Source organism: Sorghum bicolor, chromosome 6 (assembly GCF_000003195.3).
Source record: "Sorghum bicolor cultivar BTx623 chromosome 6, Sorghum_bicolor_NCBIv3, whole genome shotgun sequence".
NCBI lineage: Eukaryota > Viridiplantae > Streptophyta > Magnoliopsida > Poales > Poaceae > Sorghum > Sorghum bicolor.
Genome location: NC_012875.2, coordinates 56,911,532 through 56,935,669, shown reverse-complemented (window position 1 = coordinate 56,935,669; position 24,138 = coordinate 56,911,532). Strand labels below are relative to the sequence as shown.

Genomic DNA, 24,138 nt, shown 5'->3' with positions numbered 1-24,138 from the left:
GTATGCACGTAGTAAAGTTTCTAAAACAGTTGACAAAATATTTTGAAAATATTATAGTTTGAAATTTTAAACACCGTATCCAGCCTTATTAGCAAAGAGGTGGGGAAAAAAATGTCAAAATTTACCCAGCAATTTGATTGGATGATATGTTTCACCTGATGGTTAATTTTTAAAATGTACTGTAAGAAACAATATCGTTTAAACATTTTTTTTGTTTTCTTTTTGCCAAAATCATCACAAAGTACATAAACGGTGGTCTTTCCATTTTCAGAGCGATTGCCAAAATACTCTCGGCAACATATCAGTGCACAACCATAAGTATTACTGAAAACAATCCAGCTAATAACATTAGAGGTCTCAAACAGCAGTAGATCGTTAGACCCCCTTCCCTAATCTCTAAAGCATGCTCTGAGTTTTTGAGGATGTTGGATGTCCACAAGTACAATAATGCCCTGGTCGATTTTGCCAGAATCTTCAACTTAGCTTCGTCCTGCCATCCTTGCGTTGGCAAGAACCTGACGAATGCTGCAAACCTTGCTCAACATCAAACCAAATGATGTACAGTAGCGATTGATTCTGAAGATAACTGTAATCTTGGCAAGATTTGGGACATAATTCCTGCAAAAGAGATCAACAAGGAAAAAAAGCTTGATCAATATTTCTCCCCAGAAAAAAACACGGCATTTATAATGTCTACTGACATCACAAAAGGGCCTGAGAAAAGTGTATCTCTCACCTCATACGGAATGAGTGCTTGCGGGTGTGAGCACCATCGATTTCATGCAGCTATTCTGTTGAACTAGATGAGTGCATTGTGAAGGAGCACTTGGTTCACAGCTGCTTAAGACGGCACTGGCCGGACCTGCCAATCAACAGGTAGATCATAGAACGAGTAGGACCCAAGCAGGAATATCTGAAATTGCTCCGATGAATAGAGTAGTAGTTTCTTGTTGACTTCTTAAGTGCCAGAACCCCCGTTGATTCAACCAAACCTTCATGCCAATACTGCTGCCATGCAATGTTTGATCTAGAAACCAGAGGAACATTAGGAGACTTTTCACAGTAGCTGCCTTTTGTAAATGAATTCCGAAGATCGACAAAAGTGAAGCTCTTACACTGTTGTCAGCAATAGTTAGGCAAGCTTGCATTTCACACTTGAGCAGGATAGCTTGTGGTCCAGCAGAAAAAGAAGTTGTGCTCCTGAGCCATGGAAAGCATGACAAGTAAAAACATAATTCATGGTAAAAAGAAAAACATAACTATGATATCTAACTATCTGTAATGCTAACTAAACTGATTGAGAATGGCGCTTGTATTTTTTCAAAAAAGAATGGCACTTGTAGATCTTCTTATTTATCTTTTCCATCAATGTTTGCTGCATGAAGAAAGAAAAGAAGAAATCTGTGAAGAAAATTTCCATTACACTATAATAAATGAAACAAAGTATAAGGAAACAAGTTCTTATAGCATAATAATGAGAATTAAAATTACTTGTGCACTAGAGCTTGCCAATTAACAGAATAACAGTTTATTATCTGCAAAAACCATGTCAGATATGTACATCTCCTTTATAATCTAATAAATAAAAAAGAGTGTCCAAAGGTAGCATTTCATTTTTCACCAGGATAGCAAATTTACTAAAGGGAACAAGTTACACACAATTAGAAAATACTGAAGTGATGCATGCTATTATCATGGACATTTCATAGCGGCTCGGTAATTTACTAAGCAACAGCATGAATTGAATGATATCTGCATCATTTGGGATGGCCTCACATGAAAACATTTATAATTCGATTGTGTCTCAACATCTTGAACTGATTTAACATGTTTTCAGAATACCAAACACTGCACATTTCTGCCACTACCTTTCTCATTACATCTTGTGGCAAAAATATCAATAAAGATGTAATGTAAGTGTTCACCACTTCACCGAAGTAAACATTTCAGAATAGTCCATAACAAAAAGGAAAAAGAAGGAACTAAAGCATAATTTAGTATACTCGAGGGACTTACCAAATTCTATTTTTCATATGAAGGCCCCACGAGCTCAAGAAGCTGAACTTTGAGGTATTTTTAGTTTACCAGATCATCCATGTAAAAGGCCGTAGCCTGTAGGCAAGAGTCCAGAACATTAGGTCTGTTGACAGCAGGCTTAGGAAATAATATGCAACATGTAGTTGAAGACTTCATACTTGAGGACTTAGCAGATAAAGTTGCATGCACTTAACAATAATCATTTTGGCTGTTGCAGTAACAGAATATTGCCTTCATTACCATAACTTTTGCACACATATATGTTCCATGGCCGCATTTGGGGTTCAACCTTCAAAGGATATGCTCATGCTCTACAAAACTGATGTAAACAATAACTTCATGAAACAGCCAAGCACTTATAGTTATATCACAAGATACCCATATTTGCACGTGCAGTTGAGCAGCATAGATGTTACTTTCTGATCTTTAGTTGGCTGATCAGGACTATACAATGCATCCTAGTTAGCAATCTGCTACCAGGACATAGTGCATACGTATCCTTGTTATTGTTGCTGTGATTTGTAGAAATATGGACGATGATTTTCTTTAAAACGGATGGAAGAACATTCAGTTTTTCCTTTAGAAAAAAGCTCAGTTCAACATCTTCAGCTATTGCCCTCAAAATCATCCTCATCCTTTGAGAAGAAATATCTTGTTATGTTGCATCATTTATATAGTCTCAAACGTGGGCACACAACAATCTTCTGAACAGCCAAAATAGCACAAATAATTCCAACCTCACTATTTTTTGCCCACGGGTAACATTAAAACTAGCATGCATAGTATAATTACCTTTGGCAAAAGCATTTTCTAACAAACAGAACACACATTCAATTCCCTAGAGTGCAACAGTGTTTTCAGAAAGATCCAACAAGATTATACGATGTACAGCTCAAAGAATTGATGAACCCTTGTGCACTGCAGGTTAAAATAAGCAGGGTTCGTGTCAAGGAGCACTTGTAGAACATAGGCACATAGTATTTGTAAAAATGGCTTAATGCTCACGTGATTAGGAAACAACAAAGAGCAATTACCTTGCACTACTATAATCTGATCTCAGAGTTATATTATATCAGTTAGGAGGATCCGATGGAGATGATCTACAAAAGGTAGTGGCATTATGGTAGTATTCGAGGTTAGCCCCATTCACCACTATGTAATCAGAATAAGAATCCTGCATATACTGAGAAAGTGAGAATACATTTTGTTTTTGAAGGAATGGCAGGAGCTCTGCCTCTCAATTAAGGAAGGAGTGAGAAAGTGAGAATACATACAGACATTAAGTTCATCAAACCCCAACAGTTACACTAACTTGGAATACAACAAAGCAAATGGTAAATTATTTTGATGGTACAACAAATCAGCCCAGTATTGCGCAACGAAATTAGGACATCAGATTTCAGAAGTAATTACTGTTGTAGTTAACATAAGGATGCAAAAGGCAAGTAGTAAAACAAGGTTCGACAATCTAAGAAACTATTCTAGTGAACTGTCAAAACAAATAAATAGATCGAGAGTGAACAAATAAACTAACAGGTACTTATTTCTGTAGCAGTGACCCCAAGACAACTTGAAATTAGGTGTAGCATGTTTTGCAAGCTGTGAGGCATTCCAAAACAGCTAAACTAACACTTCAGTATGTTGTGTTTTCTCAACTCTAATACAAATGTTCCGAAGTTCGAACTACATGATGATTATAAACAAAAGGCAACCAAATAGCAAAAGCAACAGGCAGTAGATTAACAAAATATGGATTGAACTTGTAAATATTGTATGGGACTAACCAATTTTGCATATAGGATACTAACCAGTTTTCTGTACAGGGTGTTAGGTACTTCCTGAGATGATAATGCTTGACAACTCAGAATCATGTGTAGATAAAGTGAGAATCCTCAGGTTAGAAGAATGTACAATTTGAGAAAGAGCCCTGCTGTTAGAGTATATGAGTATTTGGCCCATGAGGCCCATGTATCCCTAACTATATGGCCACCCTGGTTAGGGTTAGCCCAATCAAGAAAATTATCTAACATGGTATCAGCTTAGAGTTTCTTCCTCCCCTGCTCCCCTGCCCACCCCAGCCGCCGCCACCTTTGGCCGGCCGGCCTGATCCTCCTCCTCCTCCTTTCTACTTCAACCACTTCCCTCCTCTCCCAACCTCTTCCTGGGCGCAAATCGCGCAGCAGATGCAGCTACCTCTCCACCAACCCGGTCCAACACCAGAGGACCAAGCATGTGGAGATCGATCTACACTTCGTCCGGGACCGGGTCGCTGTCGGCGATGTTCGGGTCCTCCACGTCCCGACCACCTCCCGGTTCGCCGACATCTTCACCAAGGGTCTCCCGTTCTCGACCTTCACCGAGTTCCGCACCAGCCTCAACATTACCAGTGGCTAGTTGTGTCTGTGGGGGGGGGGGGGGCTCGTGTGTTGTACCTCTTTTCTTTCGTGTCCAGTCTGCAAACTCCGCTGCGACGGTAGTTCAGACTGCGGGGGGATGTTAGAGTATATGAGTATTTGGCCCATGAGGCTAGGCCCATGAGGCTAGGCCTATGAGCCTATCCCTAACTATATGGCCACCCTGGTTAGGGTTAGCCCAATCAAGGAAATTAGACATTCTAACACCTGCACAGTAGGTGAAAACAAATGGGTTATTTGGAAGGAAACCATTATTGCAGTTCAAATAAACAAAAGGAGAACGACTTACTTTTATATGGGATTAAAGAATGCAAGCGAAATTGGTGGGCAGGAAGTTCCACCTCTTTGTTACCTTGGCTTAGTCAGGCGTAGACAACTGGAATGATTCCAATCAACTTGCGGCACTGCCTTCTTAGCTCCTCGCTTTTGCTACGTTGGACATTCAATTCTCGCAATGAACTTGGAAGGTCATTCACCTTGGGCAGTGATCGAATGTTTGGGCAGTCATCGATCTCCAATTTTTGCAGTGAAATTGGGAGGCCATCCTTGGGCAGAGACCGGATGGCTGGGCAGCTATGGATCTCTAATTTTTGCAGTGAAGTTGGGAGGCAGTCCTTAGGTAGAGACTGGATGGCTGGACAGTCGTCTATCACTAACACTTGCAGTGAACTTGGGAGGCCATCCTTGGGCAGCGATCGGATGGTTGGACAACTATATATGTTTAATTTCTTGAGGTTGGGGAGTCCATGAAGCCCAGCAGGGAGGCACTGGAGCTTGTCGCAGTCCCAAAATGTGATCTCGAGAGAGGTGAGGAGCTGAAGGGCGTCCTCTTGCTCCTTTGTGAAGCGCTCCACCTCTTTGTCGTCGTGAAATGTCAATTCGGTGAGCGAGGAAGAGAGCAAGGTACAGATGGGCGCAGCAAGGACGCCCGCCACGTCATCTGTCTCAAGCTTCTGCAGTTTGGAGGAAGAGGATGAGAACTCTTGTTCATGGGGCAGCGGGGGTTCGGGACCAGCCCAGAAATTGGGGGTTCCACGGACGGATAATATGGTGAGACGACCTTGGGCGAGGAGATGCCGCAGTCCCTCACCTCTTAAATCCCCACATTCCCATATGGTTAAATCTGTGAGAGAGGCGAGGTTTGAGAGAGGCAACGGGGTTGCTGTGCCCACCGCGCCCAAAAGACAGAGGCGTTCCAGGGAGGTTGGGAAGGGGAACCACGAAGAAGAGGAGGATGACGAATAGGAGCAGAGAAACCTGGGGCAATAGATTATCTGCAAGGATCGGAGGAAGCATAGACCTTGGAGCCCTTGTCCTCCACCAGGTCGTCCTGATTCTCTGTTGTGGTCGATTGAATTGGAGCAGAGGCTTAGCTTTCGGCAGTATAGGATCCGCAGTGTCTGTAGTTGGGAAGGCAAGAGCAGCAGCCCTTCCGCTGATGATGTGGCTATTTCCTCCTCCCCTCTTGTGCCATCCTGCTGCTGGTCGTCCACTTTATTATTATCTGAAGATTCTGGTGCGGGTGTTTCTGCTGTCCGCTTCTCCACTACAGCTAGCCCTGTAATCTGATCACATGACCGCATGTTCAGTTCAGATAGCTCAGGAAAATAAGTCAGTAGCTGCGTCAATTCCTTTGCACTAGCATTCCACCTGCCAATGGTTACGCATTCAACTGGGAATTCATATTCGGCATGGCTCACACCTTCGACCGACGGGAGGACAATACTTGAACCACCATATAGCTCGAGGGTCTTTAGGGACGATAGCACTTGGAGTGATGCAGTGGGAGAGGAGGGCATGTGTCCATCTCCAACCGTTTTAGTTCCATTAGATTATCAAAGGCTAACACGTTCCAGAATGTGCCATCATCTAAAGCAACAGTTGCTTTAATGTTCAAGCAATATCCCCACTTTTTGTTTGCTTTACAAACTAAATTCTCAAAACCCAAAGCAACTCCTTTTATCTTAGTAGAGCACAAAGTACTGGTCCAAGGAACAGGAGGAACGGACAACAGTTTTGGACAACTTTCAATGTCAAGCTCTTGTAGACCACGAGGAAACCAATTCATGTTGGCCTCTTCCTCTCTCTCTCGTTGACAGCAAGTAGAATGTGAAAATGAGATATCGGTTAGTTCAAAGCAATCCCTAATGATAAGCACTTCCAAGTGAGCAAACAAATGACAAGGTGCACTGACGACCCAGTTTTTCAACCTTGGTAGATTAACTAGCTCCAACCTCCTCAAATTGTGAAACTTTTCATGGTGGATATTACTTGAAATTTCTTGGTGAGGTCCATTAACTAGCCACAACTCTCCTATGGGTGGAAATGTATTCCAAGCTACGCCATCTAGATGAAGGGATTCCAGATTTTTGACAGAGAGGTCCTCACCTAGCCATTTTGGGCATTTGGTGCCTCCATGGCCTCTAATGCAAAGGTCTTTAAGATTGCTACATGGTGTAAGAATCTCCAGTATATTTTCTTCATGTGTAGTATTTTTTTCAGATCGATTGGCATCCCATTCTAGTGTTAGCTTGTGCAAATGTTTTATTTGTGTCAATCTGGCCTCATGTGCATCCTCTATCGCTCGTATCCTTTCAAGACTACAAATGGAAAGTGAGCCTCCAAGTTCTGACAATTTCCCAAGCTGACTTAGTTCAAAACCCTTAGTTTCTCTTCCAACTTCAAAGCTCCTTAACTCTTGCAATAGTTTTAGTTTCCCCACCTCAACTATGTTGGAATGAAGTTGAAGTTCATCTTGTGGCACCAGAAAGTGTCGCAACTTTGCAAGGTTGCTAATATGTCTTGTGAAACCATAGCGACCTTTGCATTTTTGCATATCTAGGATCTCTAAATGATAAAGTCTAGTTAGGGCACTAAGATCAAAGTCTATGTCTTCCGTGTCATCAGCCAATTTAATCCTTAGGTAGCAAAGATGAATATGCTTTGGGAACTCATGCAACATATCCTCCATAGTATATGACGATACTCCAGATAAATAAATAGCACGAAGGGCTCTAGGTTTCTCAAATAAATCACAAAACATCTTGGCAAAGCTTTCTTGGTGTCCTCCAAACACCATCAAGGTACGTAGGTTTTCAACATTTAATCTTTTATCAAGTGTACTCAAGTCATTTTTATAGTACTTGAAAGTCTTGATGTCCTCAACATCCTTGTCATCTATGATGATAGACAAGTGACGTATATCTTGGCGAATATGTATTGACTTCACGTTGGAGCTACATATGCTGAGACATTCAAATGACGAAATATTCACAGCCAAATTATGTAGTAGGTCATGGACAACATAATAATCACAACCATCATTTCCTAAAGATTTTTTGAAAAAACCATGATTAACCAAGTCATCTAAATATCTCTGTCCAGTTTCTTCAACTGTTTGGTTTACATCATCACATGGATGAACAATATCTAGTCCTATCCACAAGAGAACTAATTCTTTACTGTCAAATTCATAGTCTTCAGGAAACAAAGCACAATAGTAAAAGCATTGTTGCAGATGGAAAGGAAGATAATCATAGCTAAGTTTTAATGCAGGCATAATGTCATTATCATCATTGGTTTGGAATTCCCATTCTTTGCTATCTAGAACTTTAGTCTAGTGTTCGAAAGTAAGTTGGTTTCTTAGTAATCTTCCTACAGTTTTTGCTGCAAGAGGAAAGCCTTTCAATTTGCTCACTATATTTTCCCCAACCTCACGTAATAAGGCTGTGGGACCTTCCCATGGCTGCTGACCACCAAATATGCAAGCTTCAAAAAAGTGCATAAAATCTTCACCCTCTAAGCGCTCCATTTCTATTATTGGACAGTGAACTGTCTTAGTAACCATTTCTGCCACCTTAGGAATCCGAGTGGTCACTATTACCATACTACCTTTTCCTCCCCCTCTTCGAAATGGCGCTAACAATTTTTTCCATTCATCCTCATGGCATGCCCACATATCATCTAGTACAAGCAAAAACCGCTTAGCTTTCAATCTTTGTTCGATTAGCTCTTCCACACTGCTATTTTCCTTTTCATTGCCAACTTTAGGAATTTTTTTCACGGCTTCTTGCGCCAACCTACCAGCACTAAAATTGAGGGAGACACATACCCAAATTGTGACCTCAAAATTGCACTTCACTTCTTCATATACATGCTGTGTAAAAGTTGTCTTTCCAATGCCTCCAGGACCAAGAATCGGAAGCACAACTAGATCATTATCAGCAGAAGAGTTACCACGGTCAATAATGTCATATATTATTTTCTTTTGTTGTTCTCTCCCATATAATTGAGGTTCTGTAATTTCTGGGGTGGTTATAGGCCGTTTGTTAGCAAGGTCTTTTCTAGTGATACGACTAGTGCCCATGAACTCTAGGTTAAGAACGTTGGAGACCTTAGCACATACATACTTGAGGTGCTCTGTGATCTCCTCCATTTTTGCAGAGACCCCCACCCTATTAAACTTCAATTTTGGTGCTTGTTCAGTGTCTTTTCTCTGTTGTGCCTTGGACGCCGTCCAGGCACCACATAGAAACCGCTTCTCTTTTCCTAGCATGTCTGGATTGTCCGACATGCTGTTGTGAACATTTCCATCAACAGATTGAAAAGAGAAGCACGGAAGGCATTTACCGACAGACTTGGAAGTGTCACAAGCAGTAGGTGTGAGCTTCAGCAGGCATCCACACCCAGTCTTCTTCTCGCACTGGTTAGTGTTGGGTGATGCCGGCGACGAGCTCGTCATCTCCCGCTTGCCACACAGGCATCCCTTTACCTTTGAAGGCAAGGCAGCACAGGAGAAGAATCCTCGCCCATTTCCTGTTGTGTTGGAAACCACATATATGTCAGACTGTGCACACAATTATCAACATACATATATGGGGAGCCGGCACGGGAAGAACTAAAAGCACTTACCACCAGGACATGCAGCGGTGCTAGCATTGGAAGCCAACTTCTGCATGCATCCGCCATGGACCTTATTATTCTGCTCATCCTGGCTGGTGGGAGAGCTGCCACACGAGCAGCAGACGATGCTAGAAAGGCATCCCTGTTTTGGATCGTCAAGTTCGCGGATATCGTGTGACCGTGACGTGAACCGCAGGACGAAGGCTTGAGCATAGCAGCGACAGCTCCAGCGACATGGCGGGCGTTCAGGATGAGGTCGCGGAAGCAACCGCCGGCGTGCGCATCGGCGGCATGGTAGGTGCCGTCGAGCTCGTCCTGGATACGGAAGTACTCGATCTCGTCGAGCACGTCGTCGGCGCTATACGCCAGCTGCTGCAGCCTAAGCAGCAGCTCCTTGAGCGCGGGGCTGTGGATCTCCCTTCCCTGCGTGTTGTCCAGCATGGCCTGCGCGTACAGCAGCTCCACCTTGAGGGCATCGACGTTCGGGCCGAGCCCTTTGCTGGACGCCCATGCCTCCAGCAAGGTGCCCGTGACGGCGCCCAGCGCTTTTCCCACCACCGAACCTGCAGCCTTGACGGCAACAGTCTCCATCCTGACCAGGCGAGCGCGACACGAAGGTGCAGGTGGATCTCGGACGACGACTCTGAGGATGCTGCATGGAAGAAGAAGAGCAAGTCATACAATTGTTATTCACTAGTCAGTAGTCACACGGAACAAATGTTGCTGCCGATGCTACATTACAACCTGTACTTTCTCCTTTTTCTTTGTCATGCAAAATAGAAGAAAAGACAGAGCACATTATTATAGTTACTAGTGTAGTACTCCTTACGTCTCATGATATAATACTCACACATATTTTAAATTTCAACTTTAGTATCTTTGACTAACGATTAGCCAATAATATGAAACTTCTATGGTATAATACGGGTGACATTAGATTTGTGTTTACATATACATTCTAATGATCCTTTTGTCGTTACATTTTTTTTTTGGAAACGAGAGGAGCTTGCCCCTACTGGATATATATAAATTGATTATAAAACAAGAAATTCTAAAGAAAAAATAATAAATTATATATATTAAGAGAAATTATATATATTAGTTAGCTACATTTACTACTTGTACTTTCTCTTTCTTTTTCAGGCAAAAAAAGAAGTGTAGTACCCTCCTCCGTCTCAAAATATAAGACATGCACATATTTCAAAGTTTAAAACTTTGATATCTTGAATTAAGGACTTGCTAAAATTCAGATGTCTAAATTTTAGTTTCCTTTCAGGCAACGGTTATTGCACATATCTTATACTAAAATTACAGATTTCGTTAGAGCAATTTGTATAGACACAATCTACAATTTTTGATACCAAGAATAGAAAACCAGTTAGAAAAAACCACCAAGCTCAACAAAATCTGATTTGTGTTGGCACAAATACAATTAACAATTAACAATTATTTTTATAGAAAGACAAGGACGGAATTTTAATATGCTATACACAAAGACAAATAATAAATTACAAAAGCAACAATTTACGTGTGCAAGTTGGTGGCATATATAAAAGTGTTGCTTGAAATCATCTTAAAATTCAAGTACCTAAAATATAGGAGAATCTCTTTAACTAACAATTAGCCTAAATAACATAAAACACTTGTAGTACAATAGTGGTGACATATAGATATGTGTTTAGAAGTACTTTGTAATGTAATGATACTTTGTTACTTGTATAGATTTTTTAGGAAAACAGGAAGGGCTTGTGTCTACTGGATTTATATGAATAGATATAAAACGAGAAGAAGAAACAAGCAGTCTAAAAGAAAAACTAATAAATTGTATATAATTAGAAAAATTAATGGTCAATCTTGAAGATCATACCAAGTTAAATAACACAATCTATTTTAAGACAGAGAGAGTTATAATAATAAAGTTACATATAAAGACTAGATTAGGATGAGCTCCTACCGGAAATGGCACTGGCACGTAGTTGGAGAGCGCGGCACAGACTGGAGTCGAAATCAGAGGTGGACACAGTGAGAAGAATAAGGCGTCGAGATATGTGCAAGATCAGAGCGGATGAATGCAGAAGGGATGGGACGTTGTGCGCGGGGCGCGAGTGGAGACGGCAAAGAGCACAAGTCAACCCACAGCCTTGACGGCAACAATCTCCATCTTGAGGCGGTAGAGTCAAGGACTTGAGGTAGACCTAGCTACGTACTCAGAGGACGCTGCAGCATGGAAGAAGAGCAAGTCATATATACAATAACAATCGTAATTATTCATACTTTCTCCTTTTTACATGCAAAAAAATACAGAACATACTAGTATATATAGTGATACCAATAAAGAGCACAGGTGAGGAGGAGATGAGGCGCCGCATGGGAAAGTTATATATATAGGAGATATGTGAGCAGATCGTCAATGGCTCTCCACCAACGGATATATAGGAGGCACTAATTAATAATGAACTAATCAAGACTTTGAAACCCATTGCCTGTTCTATAATCTATACTACTCTCTCAAGATCCCAGCCCAACGGCCGGATCTGATCATCATACGACGAGCTAAACTAATCACTGCCAACGTAACGCAGCACATGCCGAGGGCGCCAGATTAAATATAAATAAAAGGATGCATGACATATTGACATGTATCCAGAGGTTCTTCCTCCTGACACGACTTGGGAAAAGTCTGCTTCGCATCAATAATACGTCAATTGTCTAGCGTCGAGGCGTATCTGGTCGATGGGGTATTGGTTATGCATTGCATGTGAAGGAGGCAGGAGTTGAACGATAGGATAGCTCCGTATCTGATGCGCGTGGGGCATTACACTCGTGGTCAGCGCTAGCGATCGACGGCAGACTGCGAGTTTACCGTTGGGAGAGAGCCGGGCTTTCCTCCATAACAATCAGGTTCCAATCCGAGAATCGGCATGCATGGCAGACGTGCGTGCAGACCTCGATCTCCTCCCATCGGATGGCGCAGCATGAGCCTTCCATGTCCATCTCCGAGGAGTTGCCAGCATAATGCCACACCACACACGACACACATATCTAGCTAGGACGCTGCCGGATGCCGGGAGGCCGGAGCTGCTTTATTCTATAACTACGTACTCTCGAGGTAGCAGACGACGACCGTTGTGAGTTGTGACAAGGCAGGCAGCAACTGGGGTTTACCGTTGGGAGATAGGCTCGAGAGCCTGGCTTTCTTTAATTTACGGGCTCCATAGCGTTAATTAGCAGGACTGCTTCCCCGCGGGCTCCGATCGACAACATGCTCGCCCCCCTCCGCTGTCGGTAATGCTTACGCGTCCGTCCATCCGGACGGATCCGTCCGCACTGCATGCTGTGTGTTGCTGTGTGTTGCTTGCAAGTGTTTGTTCTAAATGTTTCACATGTTTTAGATACATGTTTGGCTATACGCGTATCTTACAAGCGTTTGTTCCAAATATTTTTATCTGTTTTAGACGTATGTTACAAGTGTTTTATCTGAATATTACATATGTTGCAGTGACTATATGCGTATATTGTAATTATTTGTTCCAAATGTTTCACCTCTTCAGAGTATGTTGCAGTGGCTATGCATACTCTGGATGTTACATGCATCTAATTTTAATTTATTTCAGCATGTTGCAATAACAAGTACTACTCTCTCTAAGGCGTTCGCGAAAAATTGTGGGTTTCGCTACTATATCACTTTCGGCTTTATTTGACAATTATTATTCAATTATAGACTTACTAGGTTCAAAAGATTTATTTCATAAATTACAGGTAAACTATGTAATTAGTTACCTTTTTTTTATCTATATTTAATGGTTCATGCATGTGCCGTAAGATTTGTTGTGACGGGAAATCTTAAAAAATTAAGAACTAAACAAGGCCTAAATGCTATAACTCGCGGGCAAGCACAGGCTATAGCTAGTACTACCTATCTCTATCATGGGAGTCAGCTCCAACATACTTAGATATGCGTGCAAGGGACACAGAACCAAATGATGTCCTCTATCAGATCAATACATGGATATGCGCGCGACGCTTCTTTTTCTTTCACATGCAGTTGGTGCAGTGTCTCAGTTCTATGGCCCTATGAGGCAGCATCGTAAAGCACCCAGTGCTTCCTCCCTTTCTCTCGCATGCAGTTGAATGGGCCCTACGCATGTGCTAGTGCAGATGTAACCAGAGGAGTAGTAAGCGCATAGGTCAGTAAAGATGCGAGGCGGCGTCGTAGGCACAGTAGTAGACGAGCGTCCGGATGCGCGTATCAGTCCGGACGTCCGGGCGCTAGTATAACCGCTCCGCTGTTGTCGGATGGGCTACAGGACAGGCATCCAAACGATATTGGCGTTGAGCCGCGGCCAACAACACCAACCAGATGGATCGAAGGAAGCCCGTGCTCGTCGGCCCGCGGTCTAGAGTTTCCCGCGGCTTCAGGCCCAACTAGGTGAACAAGCAGGAGGTTACGTTGCGTGTCTGAGTTGGGGAAGCTAATTTCTTCATTCAGTGCATGAAGAAATTAGTTACGTTAAATTTAGTTACGTGACCTGAGTACGTACTTTGCTAATTTGATGCCATCCACCATCCTGGTTTATTTACAAAGTTCCACTTCCACATAACAATTCCGCGCCATATGGGCCGTGTTTACTTTCTCACCCATTTTGTAAAATGGCCAACATTCTCCGTCACATCGAATCTTACGACACATGAATGATATCAAATATAGATAAAAAATAACTAATTATATAGTTCGTATGTAATTTGCGAGACGAATCTTTTGAGTCTAGTTAATCTATAGTTGAACAATAATTGTCAAATACAAACGAAAATGCTGCAATAGCATTTTGTAAAAAAAAAATAAGCCATGATCTGGGCTTGGGCGACGCTGCATTTGAACCCACGTTGTTGTTGGCTTGTTTTGTTTGAGCTGCAACACGACAAATAATACCCGCGCGCGCTTCCTCGGCTTTGGCGAGTCAACAGCGTGGTGGAGTTGAATAGTCCAAGTGGAACCATACCGTCACCCTCAGTCCTAGATAAACAAACAGTACTCCCTCCATTCTAATTTATAAATCATTTTAAAAATCTTAGAGAGTCAAAATATCTCAAATTTAATTAATATTATAGAAAAAATTAGAAAAGTTTGTGATATCAAACAAATATTACTATAAAAATATAATTAAACCCAATGATACTTAGATGATATCATAAATTTATTATATAAATTTAGTAAAACTTAAGATACTTTGATTCTCTAAGATTTTTAGATTAACTTATAGTTTAGAATACGTTCGAGAATGTATATATTGGAGTAATTCCTTCCTTTCGCTCAGGCGATATCCATGGCCAATACATTCGGAAACATACCAGATGAAATCCACTCAACTATCGAATTTAACAGGACATGTCCTACTTAACATAACAAAAAAAATTATTGTGCTCTGAACTGGAGGGAAATTCGAATGACGTGATCACGATGCATCTCAAATAGTATACGACAGTACGTAGATCGTAACGTGCTGCCTTCGATTGGGTTCCATCCTGCCATTCAGCCAAGAACAACCTTGTTCGGTACTCCTTAATTTCTGGTGCTGAGGGGCTGACAAGCAAGGATGAAGGATGCATGCATGCATCACGGCCCGGAACCAGAATAGAGGTGATCCGAAAGCTTGGGCTCAGGGATAGCCTGCAGCGGCTCCCTGCGGCACACATCCTTGATCCATCCCATACTTCTCCTCCATGCTCAGGTCCTGTAGCTCCACGCCCCGGCAGAGCACATCCTGCGACCCGACCCAAAAAGGCAGCAGCTCTCGGTCTTGGCCCTTGACATCCACGTTGTTGCTCAACATCCCGTTGGCATTCACGATGAAGAAGCGCTCCGGCCTAAATTCGCCGGCGTCTCGTCCCCCCACACTGCCAGCATCCCGGCCGATGGCCCAGGCACTGACGAGAACGCGCATGCCTGCTGGGATGTTGTAGCCGGCCACGGATGTGTCCTCTCGAGATTCTCCTGCAGGTGTGGTGGTGTGGCAAGCAAGTTAGTACTGACGACGAGACGTCTCGTCGGACACAAGCCAAAAAGATGAAAAGAATCCCTCCGATGTACCTTACATCAGCAAAGTTCAAAAGATTCAATTTATCTCAAATTGCCCTTTGATGAACTAGTGCCACACTTGGCTAAATACCCGTGTCATCAGTTGAACTCTTACTGTCGCCAGTTGTCACTTGCAACTGTTAGAAAAAGCTCGTGCTAGCTTATTAACATTATATTAGAATAAACTGCAGTCCTGTGATATGGAGATTATAACAAGTAAAAACACAATTCACATTTAAAATTTTTTTAAAAAAAACATTATGATTTCAGAGTAATGCTACTTGAGTTTGGTAATGTATATAAAAGTCTTCTTATTTATTTTCCCCATCAGTGTTTACTGCATCAAATAAAGGCAATAACGAAATTGTAAAGGAAATTCCACAACACTATAAAAAAAACGAACACAAATTAAGTATCAGAGAACAAGTCTTATTAATAAGTCTTATAAAAAACTGCATTAAATATCTTCTTCTGCACATAATTACTAGAGCCTCAAAAGGTCGGCCTCAGCAACTATCGTTCTGAATGTCCAAAAAAGCATAAACAAATCTGACAACATTATTTTTTCTCACATGGAGAACATAAAAAATAACAAATATAGTAAACTTACCTTCGTTGAAGGATTTTGTAACAGCACTAATTCCCTAGTGCGCAAAAATTGTGTTTTCAGAAAAAGTCACCAGGACTAGGATATACAGCTCAAAGGCTTGACCTTCCCTTGTGCACTGAAGATTAAAATATGCAGTAAGTCAAGAAGAACTTAGTATAATCTGATCAATTACATCAAAATAGTAAAAATTACACACTTCATTACAAAAAATAAAAGATCAATTACCTTGCACTAGTATAGTATGATCACAGAGTTGTGCCATTATATTAGTAAGAAGGCTCCAATGGCAATGATTTACAGATAGAAGTGACAGAATGGAATTATTTGAGGTTAGCTCGTCTCTATGGATGCTGCAGATACTAAGAATACATATAGACATAAGGTTCATCAAAGTCCACTAGTTATGCTAACTTGAAATACAAATAAGCAGATGGCAAATTACCATGTTGGTAAAACAAATCAACCCACCATTGTGAAAACTAGGATAACAGAGTTCAGAACTAGTAAGTACTCTCAGAGATAAAAACATAAGGATGCAATATTTTCTGCAGCAACACATCAGGAAAAACGAAAGGCAAGTAGTTAAACAAGGTTCTACAATCTGAGGAGTAACGTTCTTGTAAACTAACAAAACCAATGTTCGACAGAACAAATAAATAAAACAAGATTTTATATAGTATTTCTTTAAACAAATGAATTAACATACTGTTGATGCATCTTATTTTTGTACCAGTGCACTATGACAACTGAAAGTAGTTGAAGCATGTTTTGCACTATATATAGGGTGACTCTGCATATAGGATACTAACCAGCAGTTTTATGTGCAAGGTGCTAGGCACATCCTGAGATATTCATACTTCAACACAGAATCATGTGTATATAAAGTCCGGAGGTTAGAAGAATGTAAATTTAAACAAGAGCCCTGCACAGTAGGTGAAAACAAAGTGCGTTATTCAAAGGGAAACCATAAATATCGTCAAATGAATGAATATTATAATATGATTTCAGAGTTCTTCCATTATAGTAATGCAAAGGCATCTGTAGAACCAATAAATAAATCCAGAAATTATATATCTAGATGCATCTTATTTCTGTAGAAGTGCTCCAAGACAACTTGAAAAAGTACATGAGCATATTTTGCAAGCTGCGAGGTTTCTAAAACAGCTGAACACATTATTCGGTGTTCCGTATGTGAGAAATTTCTCAGCTAATAGTTTCCAAATAACCAAAACAGCTGGCAGTGGATTAACAAAAATGTGGATCAAACCAGTAAACATTTTTTATGGGACTATGGTGTGATTTTGCATATAGGATACTAACCAGTTTTGCGTACAGGGTGTTAGTTAATCCTGAGATGTTCATGCTTGACAAACCAGAACCGTGTATAGATACAGTGAGAATCCAGAGGTTAGAAGAATGTACAATTTGAACACGAGACCCTGCACAGTAGGTGAAAACAAATGGGTTATTTGGAAGGAAACCATGATTGGAGAGAAATAAACAAAAGGAGAATGACTGACTTCTATGAGCTTAAAAAAAGCAAGCGAAGTTGGTGGGTAGGAAGTTCCACCTCTTTGTTACCTTGGCTTAGTCAGGCGTAGACAACTGGAATGATTCCAATCAACTTGCGGCACTGCCTTCTTAGCTCCTCGCTTTCGCTACCCCAGACACTCAATTCTCGCAGTGAACTTGGAAGGTCATTCACCTTGGGCAGTGATCGAATGGCTGGGCAGCTATGGATCTCTAATTTCTGCAGTGAAATAGGGAGGCAGTCCTTGGGCAGAGACTGGATGGCTGGACAGTAGTATATCTCCAACTCTTGCAGTGAACTTGGGAGGCCATCCTTGGGCAGTGACCGGATGGCTGGACAATTGTATATGCTTAATCTCTTGAGGTTGGGAAGTCCATTAAGCCCTGCAGGAAGGCACTGGAGCTTGTCGCGGTCCGAAAATGTGATGTCCTCGAGAGAGGTGAGGAGCTGAAGGGCGTCCTCTTGCTCCTTTGTGAAGCGCTCCACCTCTTCGTCCTTGTAAAAGCTCAATTCGGTGAGCGAGGAAGAGAGCAAGGTACAGATGGGCGCAGCAAGGACGCCCGCGACGTCATCTGTCTCAAGCTCCTGCAGTTTGGAGGAAGAGGATGAGAACTCTTGTTCGTGGGGCTGCGGGGGCTCGGGACCAGCGAAGAAATTGGGGGTTCCACGGACGGTTAATTTGGTGAGACGACCTTGGGCTCTTAAATCCTCACATCCCCATATGGTTAAATCTGTGAGAGAGGCGAGGTTTGAGAGAGGCAACGGGGTTGCTGTGCCCACCGCGCCGAAAAGATAGAGTCGTTCCAGAGAGGTTGGGAAGGGGGGACACGAAGAAGAGGAGGATAGCGAATATTAGGAGAGGAACCTAGGGCAATCATTTATCACCAACGATCGGAGGGAGCGCAGACCTTGGAGCCCCCCTCCTTGACTTCCAGTTTGTTCGTCATCTTTATCGTAGTTGAGTGAATTAGTGCAGAGGACCAGATTTGGACACTTCGAGATCTGCAAATTATGTAGTTGGGGTGGCAACAGCAGTAGTCCTTCTGATGATGATGATGCTCCTCCTGCTGCGATGTCCTCCTCTCCGCTTGTGTCATATTGCTGCTGCTCCAGCGGTACAATCTGTGCCTCCTTTTCTAATTCGATGACTGAAGATGTCACCAGCCGTTCTAGTGCTCCCGTCTTCTTCTGTTGGTTCACAGCTCTTAACCCTGTCAACATTTCACAACCTTCGATCTCCAGGTCATGGAGCTTTGGGAAGTAAGATAACAGACGGGTCAGTGCCTCTCCTGTAGTACCACTTTGGTTGATGCTGAGGCTTTCAACTGGAAATTGGTATCCGACTTGGCCATCACCTTCCGGCACCAGAAATGCATTACTCATATCACTTATCTTGATGGTCTTAAGAGATGATAGCATTTGGAGGTTATCCAGGGATAGAGGAGGGCATCTCGTGATCGTGACCTCCAACACTTTTAGTTTGGAAAGGTTATGAAAGGATAATACCCTCCAAAATGAATTATCCAAATCATCCTTCCCCTTGATTCGCAAACGATATTCAGACATATAGTTTCTCACTAAATTCAAACACTCCAAAGTTGAACCAACATGTTCAATCGTGACCAAGCACATGGCACTAGACCAAGGAATACAAGGCAATGATGACAGATTTGGACAACATGCAATCTCAATTAGCTCAAGTTTAGGAAACCAAGTCATGTGATCCTCATGCTCTGCCTCACATCCAGTATGATGTGTGAACGGCAACTCTGTGAGTTCAGGACAGTCTCTAATGATTAGCACTTTTAAGTGAGAGAACAACTCGCAAGGGCCATTTCCAATCCATTTTTTCAATTTTGGTATCTTAATTAGGTCAAGCCGCTTCAGGTTATTGAAGCTTTGGCTTGTTATACAACTCTGGTACTCTTTACCTTGTTCATCGGTCAGCCACATCTCTCCTAGAGGTGGAAGGGATTTCCAAGAAACATCATAAAGTTGGAAACTTTCCAAATTTGGAACTGAGAGGTTTGCGCCAAGCCATGAGGGGCAGGTCATGCCACACTGCCCACTAATACAAAGCTTTAAAATATTGCCACTTGGCTTAAGGCTTTCGAGAACATGTTCTTCTAGTGTAGGGTTCTTGTTGGAATGACCACTATCCCAATGTAATATTAACTCACGTAAGTGGGTTTTTTTAATTAATTTTGCATCATCTACTTCTTCCATTAGTTCAATCTTCTCAAGACCTCTAATTGCCAATAGTCCACAAAGCTCTGTCAAATGTCCTAGCTGTTTCAATTCAAAACCTTGACTTTCCTTTTTTACAACAAATGTTTTTAACTCTTGTAGTGATGTTAATTTTCCCACCTCACAAATACTAGAGTGCATTTTACTATCATCAACAAGAAAATGACGTAGCTTTACAAGGTTGCACATATCATTAGTTGAATAAGCTGCATGGAAGCATTGTCGTAGATCTAGGACCCTTAGGTGATAAAATCTTGAGATAATGTTGGGTAATATTATTGTTCCGAAAGGACTCTGGATTCGAAGGTAGCGAAGGTGGACATAATATGACAAGTTGTGCAATAAAACTTCTGAATGGTAACTTGCATTGGATAGGAAAATAACACGAAGTGCTTTTGCCTCCTTGAGAAAACCATCAACAGTATTCACAAAACTATCTTGACATTTACCAAATAGCATAAAAGACCGTAGGCTTCCAACTTTCAATCTTTTAATTAGTGTACTAAGATCCTTCTGACATGTATCAAAAGTTATTTTATCTTTAACACTTGTATCATCTATATTGATGGATAAGTAACGAATCGATGGTGGAATTTGTGTGGATCCCACATTAGCACTGTTTATGCTAAGGCATTCGTGTGATGAGATTTTTAGCACTAATTCATGTAGTAGATCATGAATAACATAACAAGTGATTTTACCATCACCGTCTTCTTCTTTTCTAAAAAATCCAGAATTAATCAATTCTATCAAATGGTTTAGCCCAATATCTTCAATCCTTCTATTTTCCCCATGTGAATGCAAAATATCAAGACCTATCCATAAGTGAATTAGCTCTTCTGCCTTAAATTTGTAATCCTCAGGAAACAAAGCACAATAGCTAAAACAATGTTGCAGATGGAAGGGGAGATAGTCATAGCTTAGCTTCAAGGCTGGCATAATGTCATTTTCACCAGTTTCTAATTCCCATTCCTTACTTTCAAGGACTCTGTTCCAGTGATCCAGATCAAGGTTTTTTTTCAATAGTCTTCCAACAGTTTTTGCTGCAAGAGGGGAGCCCTTTAGTTTTTCCACTATCTTAAAACCAACGTTAAGTAATCCACTATGATCATTACTTGAGTTTTTATCACCAAAGACATAGGCTAGGAATAAATCTTTAAATGCTTCACTATCTATAGATTTCAGATCTATCCATCTGTTAGTTGTTTTAACCATTTGTGCTACTACCGGAAACCGAGTTGTGACTAGAACTATGCTCCCTTTTGTTTGTCCTTTTCTGAAGGGCACTAAAAACCTTCTCCAGTCATCACCACTACAACTCCACATATCATCCAATACAAGCAAAAACTTCTTGGACTTCAACTTTTCTTCAATCAGCTTCTCTGGACTATCATTTTTTCCTAGATTCATATTATCCACAATCTCTTGTGTGAGTCTGTACACACTAAATGTGGTAGACACACATACCCAAACCTTTTCCTCAAAGTGGTGTTGAAGTTCTTTATATATGACTTGTATTAGAGTTGTCTTTCCAATGCCCCCTGGACCAACTATCGGAAGCACTGTGAGGTCCTTATCACAATAATCACCCTTAGTGATGTCATATATAATCTTATTTATCTCATCCTCTCTGCCATAAATTTTAGGCTCTATAAGCTCTGCTGTGGTCATGGGTCGACTTTTAGCAGCACTATGTGTGGGCACAGGTATCCGACCTTGCTTATTAGAAAGCATTGTGTCGAGGCTTGTAGCAATGCATTGGGCAATGCTGCGGTTGGAGTCCAATAACTCAAGATTAAGAATTGTGGATACCTTGGCTCACACAGGCTTTAACTGTTCTGTGATCTCTTTTATCTTTTTGGACATCTCAACCCTATCAAACTTGAGCTTTGGTGTTTTTATGGCGAGTTCTCTTTGTGGTGCCCTGTTATTAGGACGAACACAGCAGAGGAATCTCCGTCCATTTGATGCCATGTTGGAGTTGGGCGAAGAAACAGAGTTGCAAGGAAGGTGTTTACCGACGATGTTGACGGTGTTGCAAGCTCCAGAAGCAAGCTTTTGCAAGCATCCTTTTTGAACCTCCTCCTCCCGGTTGCCCTGGTTGGTCGACTGCAGCCGTGGCTGCGTGGGCTGCGGCCTTGAAGCCCTCCCACACGGCCAAGCTCTACATGTGACTCCTCGGCTTGCCTCGTCTTCTTGCTCGTCGTCGTCGTCAGGTGATCCATGGCCACGGCATGGCCAAGCTCCACAGGAGACACCTCTCGTGCCTTCACTTGGCTCGTCACGGTTGCCGCGGCCAGCAGAGCGTGGGGATGAGGACATCCTCCCAAGCATCTTAGCTATACCTTTGGCAGCATGGCGAGCATTGAGGGCGTGGTTGCGGAGGCAGCCCCCATCATGCTCGTCGGCGGCATGGTAGGTGCCGTCGAGCTCGTCCTGGATGCGGAAGTAGTCGACCTCGTCCAGCGCGTCGTCGGCGTTGTACGCTAGGCCCCGGAGCTCCTGCAGCAGCTCCTCCAGTCCCGGGTTGTGGAAGTCCTCCAGGCCGCAGCCGTGGCCGTGGCCATGGCCACGGGCATTGTTGAGCATGCCCTGCGCGTACAGCAGCTCCATCCTGAGGGCGCGGATGTTGGTGCCGAGCTCGGAGCTCGCCGCCCACGCCTCCAGCACCCCGCCGGCCGCAGAGCCCAGCGCCTTGCCGACCACCCAGCGCGCCGCCTCGATGCCGACCTCCATGGCTGGGGGAGCCTGGAGCGTCGTGCTTGCTGCTTAATTAGCGCTCGAATGAAAAAGGCTATTTCTTACTGGATTCCTGAAAAAAAACAAAAGTTTCAGTCTGGAAACAGAGAGATTAGGGCCTTGTTTAGTTTCTAAAAAATTTTGCAAAATTTTTCAGATTTCCCGTCACATCGAATCTTTAGACGCATGCATAGAGTATTAAATATAGATAAAAATAAAAACTAATTGTATAGTTTGGTCGGAATTGACGAGACGAATCTTTTGAGCCTAGTTAGTCTATGATTGGACAATATTTATCAAATACAAACGAAAGTGCTACAGTGCCTGTTTTGCAAAATTTTTTGGAACTTATTGAGGAAATTGGAGAAGGTTCTGGCTGGCTCATCCCAGCACAGTGTCATTCTATTCTTATCCTCTAAATATTACATAAAGGCCCTCTTACAAACTACTATTTACACCAACACTCCCCCTCAAAATGGGCTAAAGATATCTAACATGCCCATCTTGTTACAACTCAACTCATTCTCACTAGGTCCTAATCCTTTTGTGAAACAATCCGCTAACTGACTACGTGATTTTACATACCCTAGCTTTAGGATCCCACTATCCAGTTTCTCCTTAATGAAGAATCTATCAATCTCAATATGCTTAGTGCGATCAAACTGGACCGGATTATTTACAATATTGATTGCAGCAACATTGTCACAGTGAAGCATCATGGTCTCATTCCTCAACACCCGCAACTCTTTCAACAAGCCTTTTAACCATAACATCTCGCACAAGCTCAAAGCCATTGTCCTATATTCAGCCTCTGCAGTGGACCGAGCCACAACTGCTTGCTTCTTACTTCTCCATGAGACAAGATTGCCTCCCACAAATACACAATACCCAGAGGTAGACCTCCTATCATCTTTGCTACTTGCCCAATCTGCATTACAGTAGCCCTCCAAATCTAGGTGTCCATTCTTTCTAAACCATAATCCTCTCCCAGGGGTTCCCTTTAGATACCTCAAAATCCTGTAAACAACCTCCATATGTCATGTTCTTGGATCATGCATATACCTGCTCACCACACTCACTGCATAGGAAATGTCAGGTCTTGTATGACACAGGTATATCAGCCTTCCCACCAATCTTTGATATGTTTCTTTGTTCACAGAATCTCCACACTGGGCACTGATTTGATGATTTTTATCAATCGGGGTACTACATGGCCGACACCCAAGCATGCCAGTTTCAGTCAACAAATCAAGGACATATTTTCTTTGAGAGAGAACTATCCCCTTAGGTGACCTAGCAATCTCAATCCCAAGAAAATACCTTAGTGGTCCAAGATCTTTTACTTCGAAAAGCCTTTCCCAGATTCTCCTTCAAGCATCTGATTTCCTCTGCATCATCTCCTGTAATCAAAATATCATCCACATATACCGCCATAATGGTGATAAATGTCCCTCTATGCTTATAGAAGACAGTATGATCACCATTACATTGAGTGTAGCCCATACCACAAATTGCTCTCCTAAACCTGTCGAACCACGCCCGAGGTGATTGCTTTAGTCCATAGAGTGACTTTTTAAGTCTA

The 24,138-nt window shown here is 42.2% G+C and overlaps 1 protein-coding gene, 1 long non-coding RNA gene and 1 pseudogene across 5 annotated transcripts; all 3 read right to left on the bottom strand.

Moving 5' to 3' along the window:
* Nucleotides 349-3,310, bottom strand: LOC110436388. Of its 4 annotated transcripts, XR_002454288.1 has the most exons (7): nucleotides 3,072-3,310; nucleotides 2,830-2,955; nucleotides 2,017-2,356; nucleotides 1,295-1,375; nucleotides 1,116-1,200; nucleotides 737-1,027; nucleotides 349-618 (listed from the first exon to the last, which is right to left on the bottom strand). It is a non-coding gene; the product is annotated as an uncharacterized LOC110436388 (long non-coding RNA). The 4 variants fall into 4 exon arrangements; XR_002454289.1 differs by lacking the exon at nucleotides 2,830-2,955; XR_002454287.1 differs by lacking the exons at nucleotides 2,830-2,955; nucleotides 3,072-3,310 and having other exon boundaries at nucleotides 2,017-2,112; nucleotides 2,196-2,603.
* LOC8066823 lies at nucleotides 3,546-11,266 on the bottom strand (annotated as a pseudogene).
* On the bottom strand, nucleotides 14,638-22,553 carry LOC8066821. The gene is made up of 6 exons (XM_021463753.1): nucleotides 17,621-22,553; nucleotides 17,360-17,478; nucleotides 16,265-16,961; nucleotides 16,040-16,154; nucleotides 15,442-15,622; nucleotides 14,638-15,345 (listed from the first exon to the last, which is right to left on the bottom strand). Exon 1 carries the CDS (start codon nucleotides 22,551-22,553, stop codon nucleotides 21,636-21,638), a length of 918 nt encoding a protein of 305 aa, XP_021319428.1. The 3' UTR covers nucleotides 14,638-15,345; nucleotides 15,442-15,622; nucleotides 16,040-16,154; nucleotides 16,265-16,961; nucleotides 17,360-17,478; nucleotides 17,621-21,635.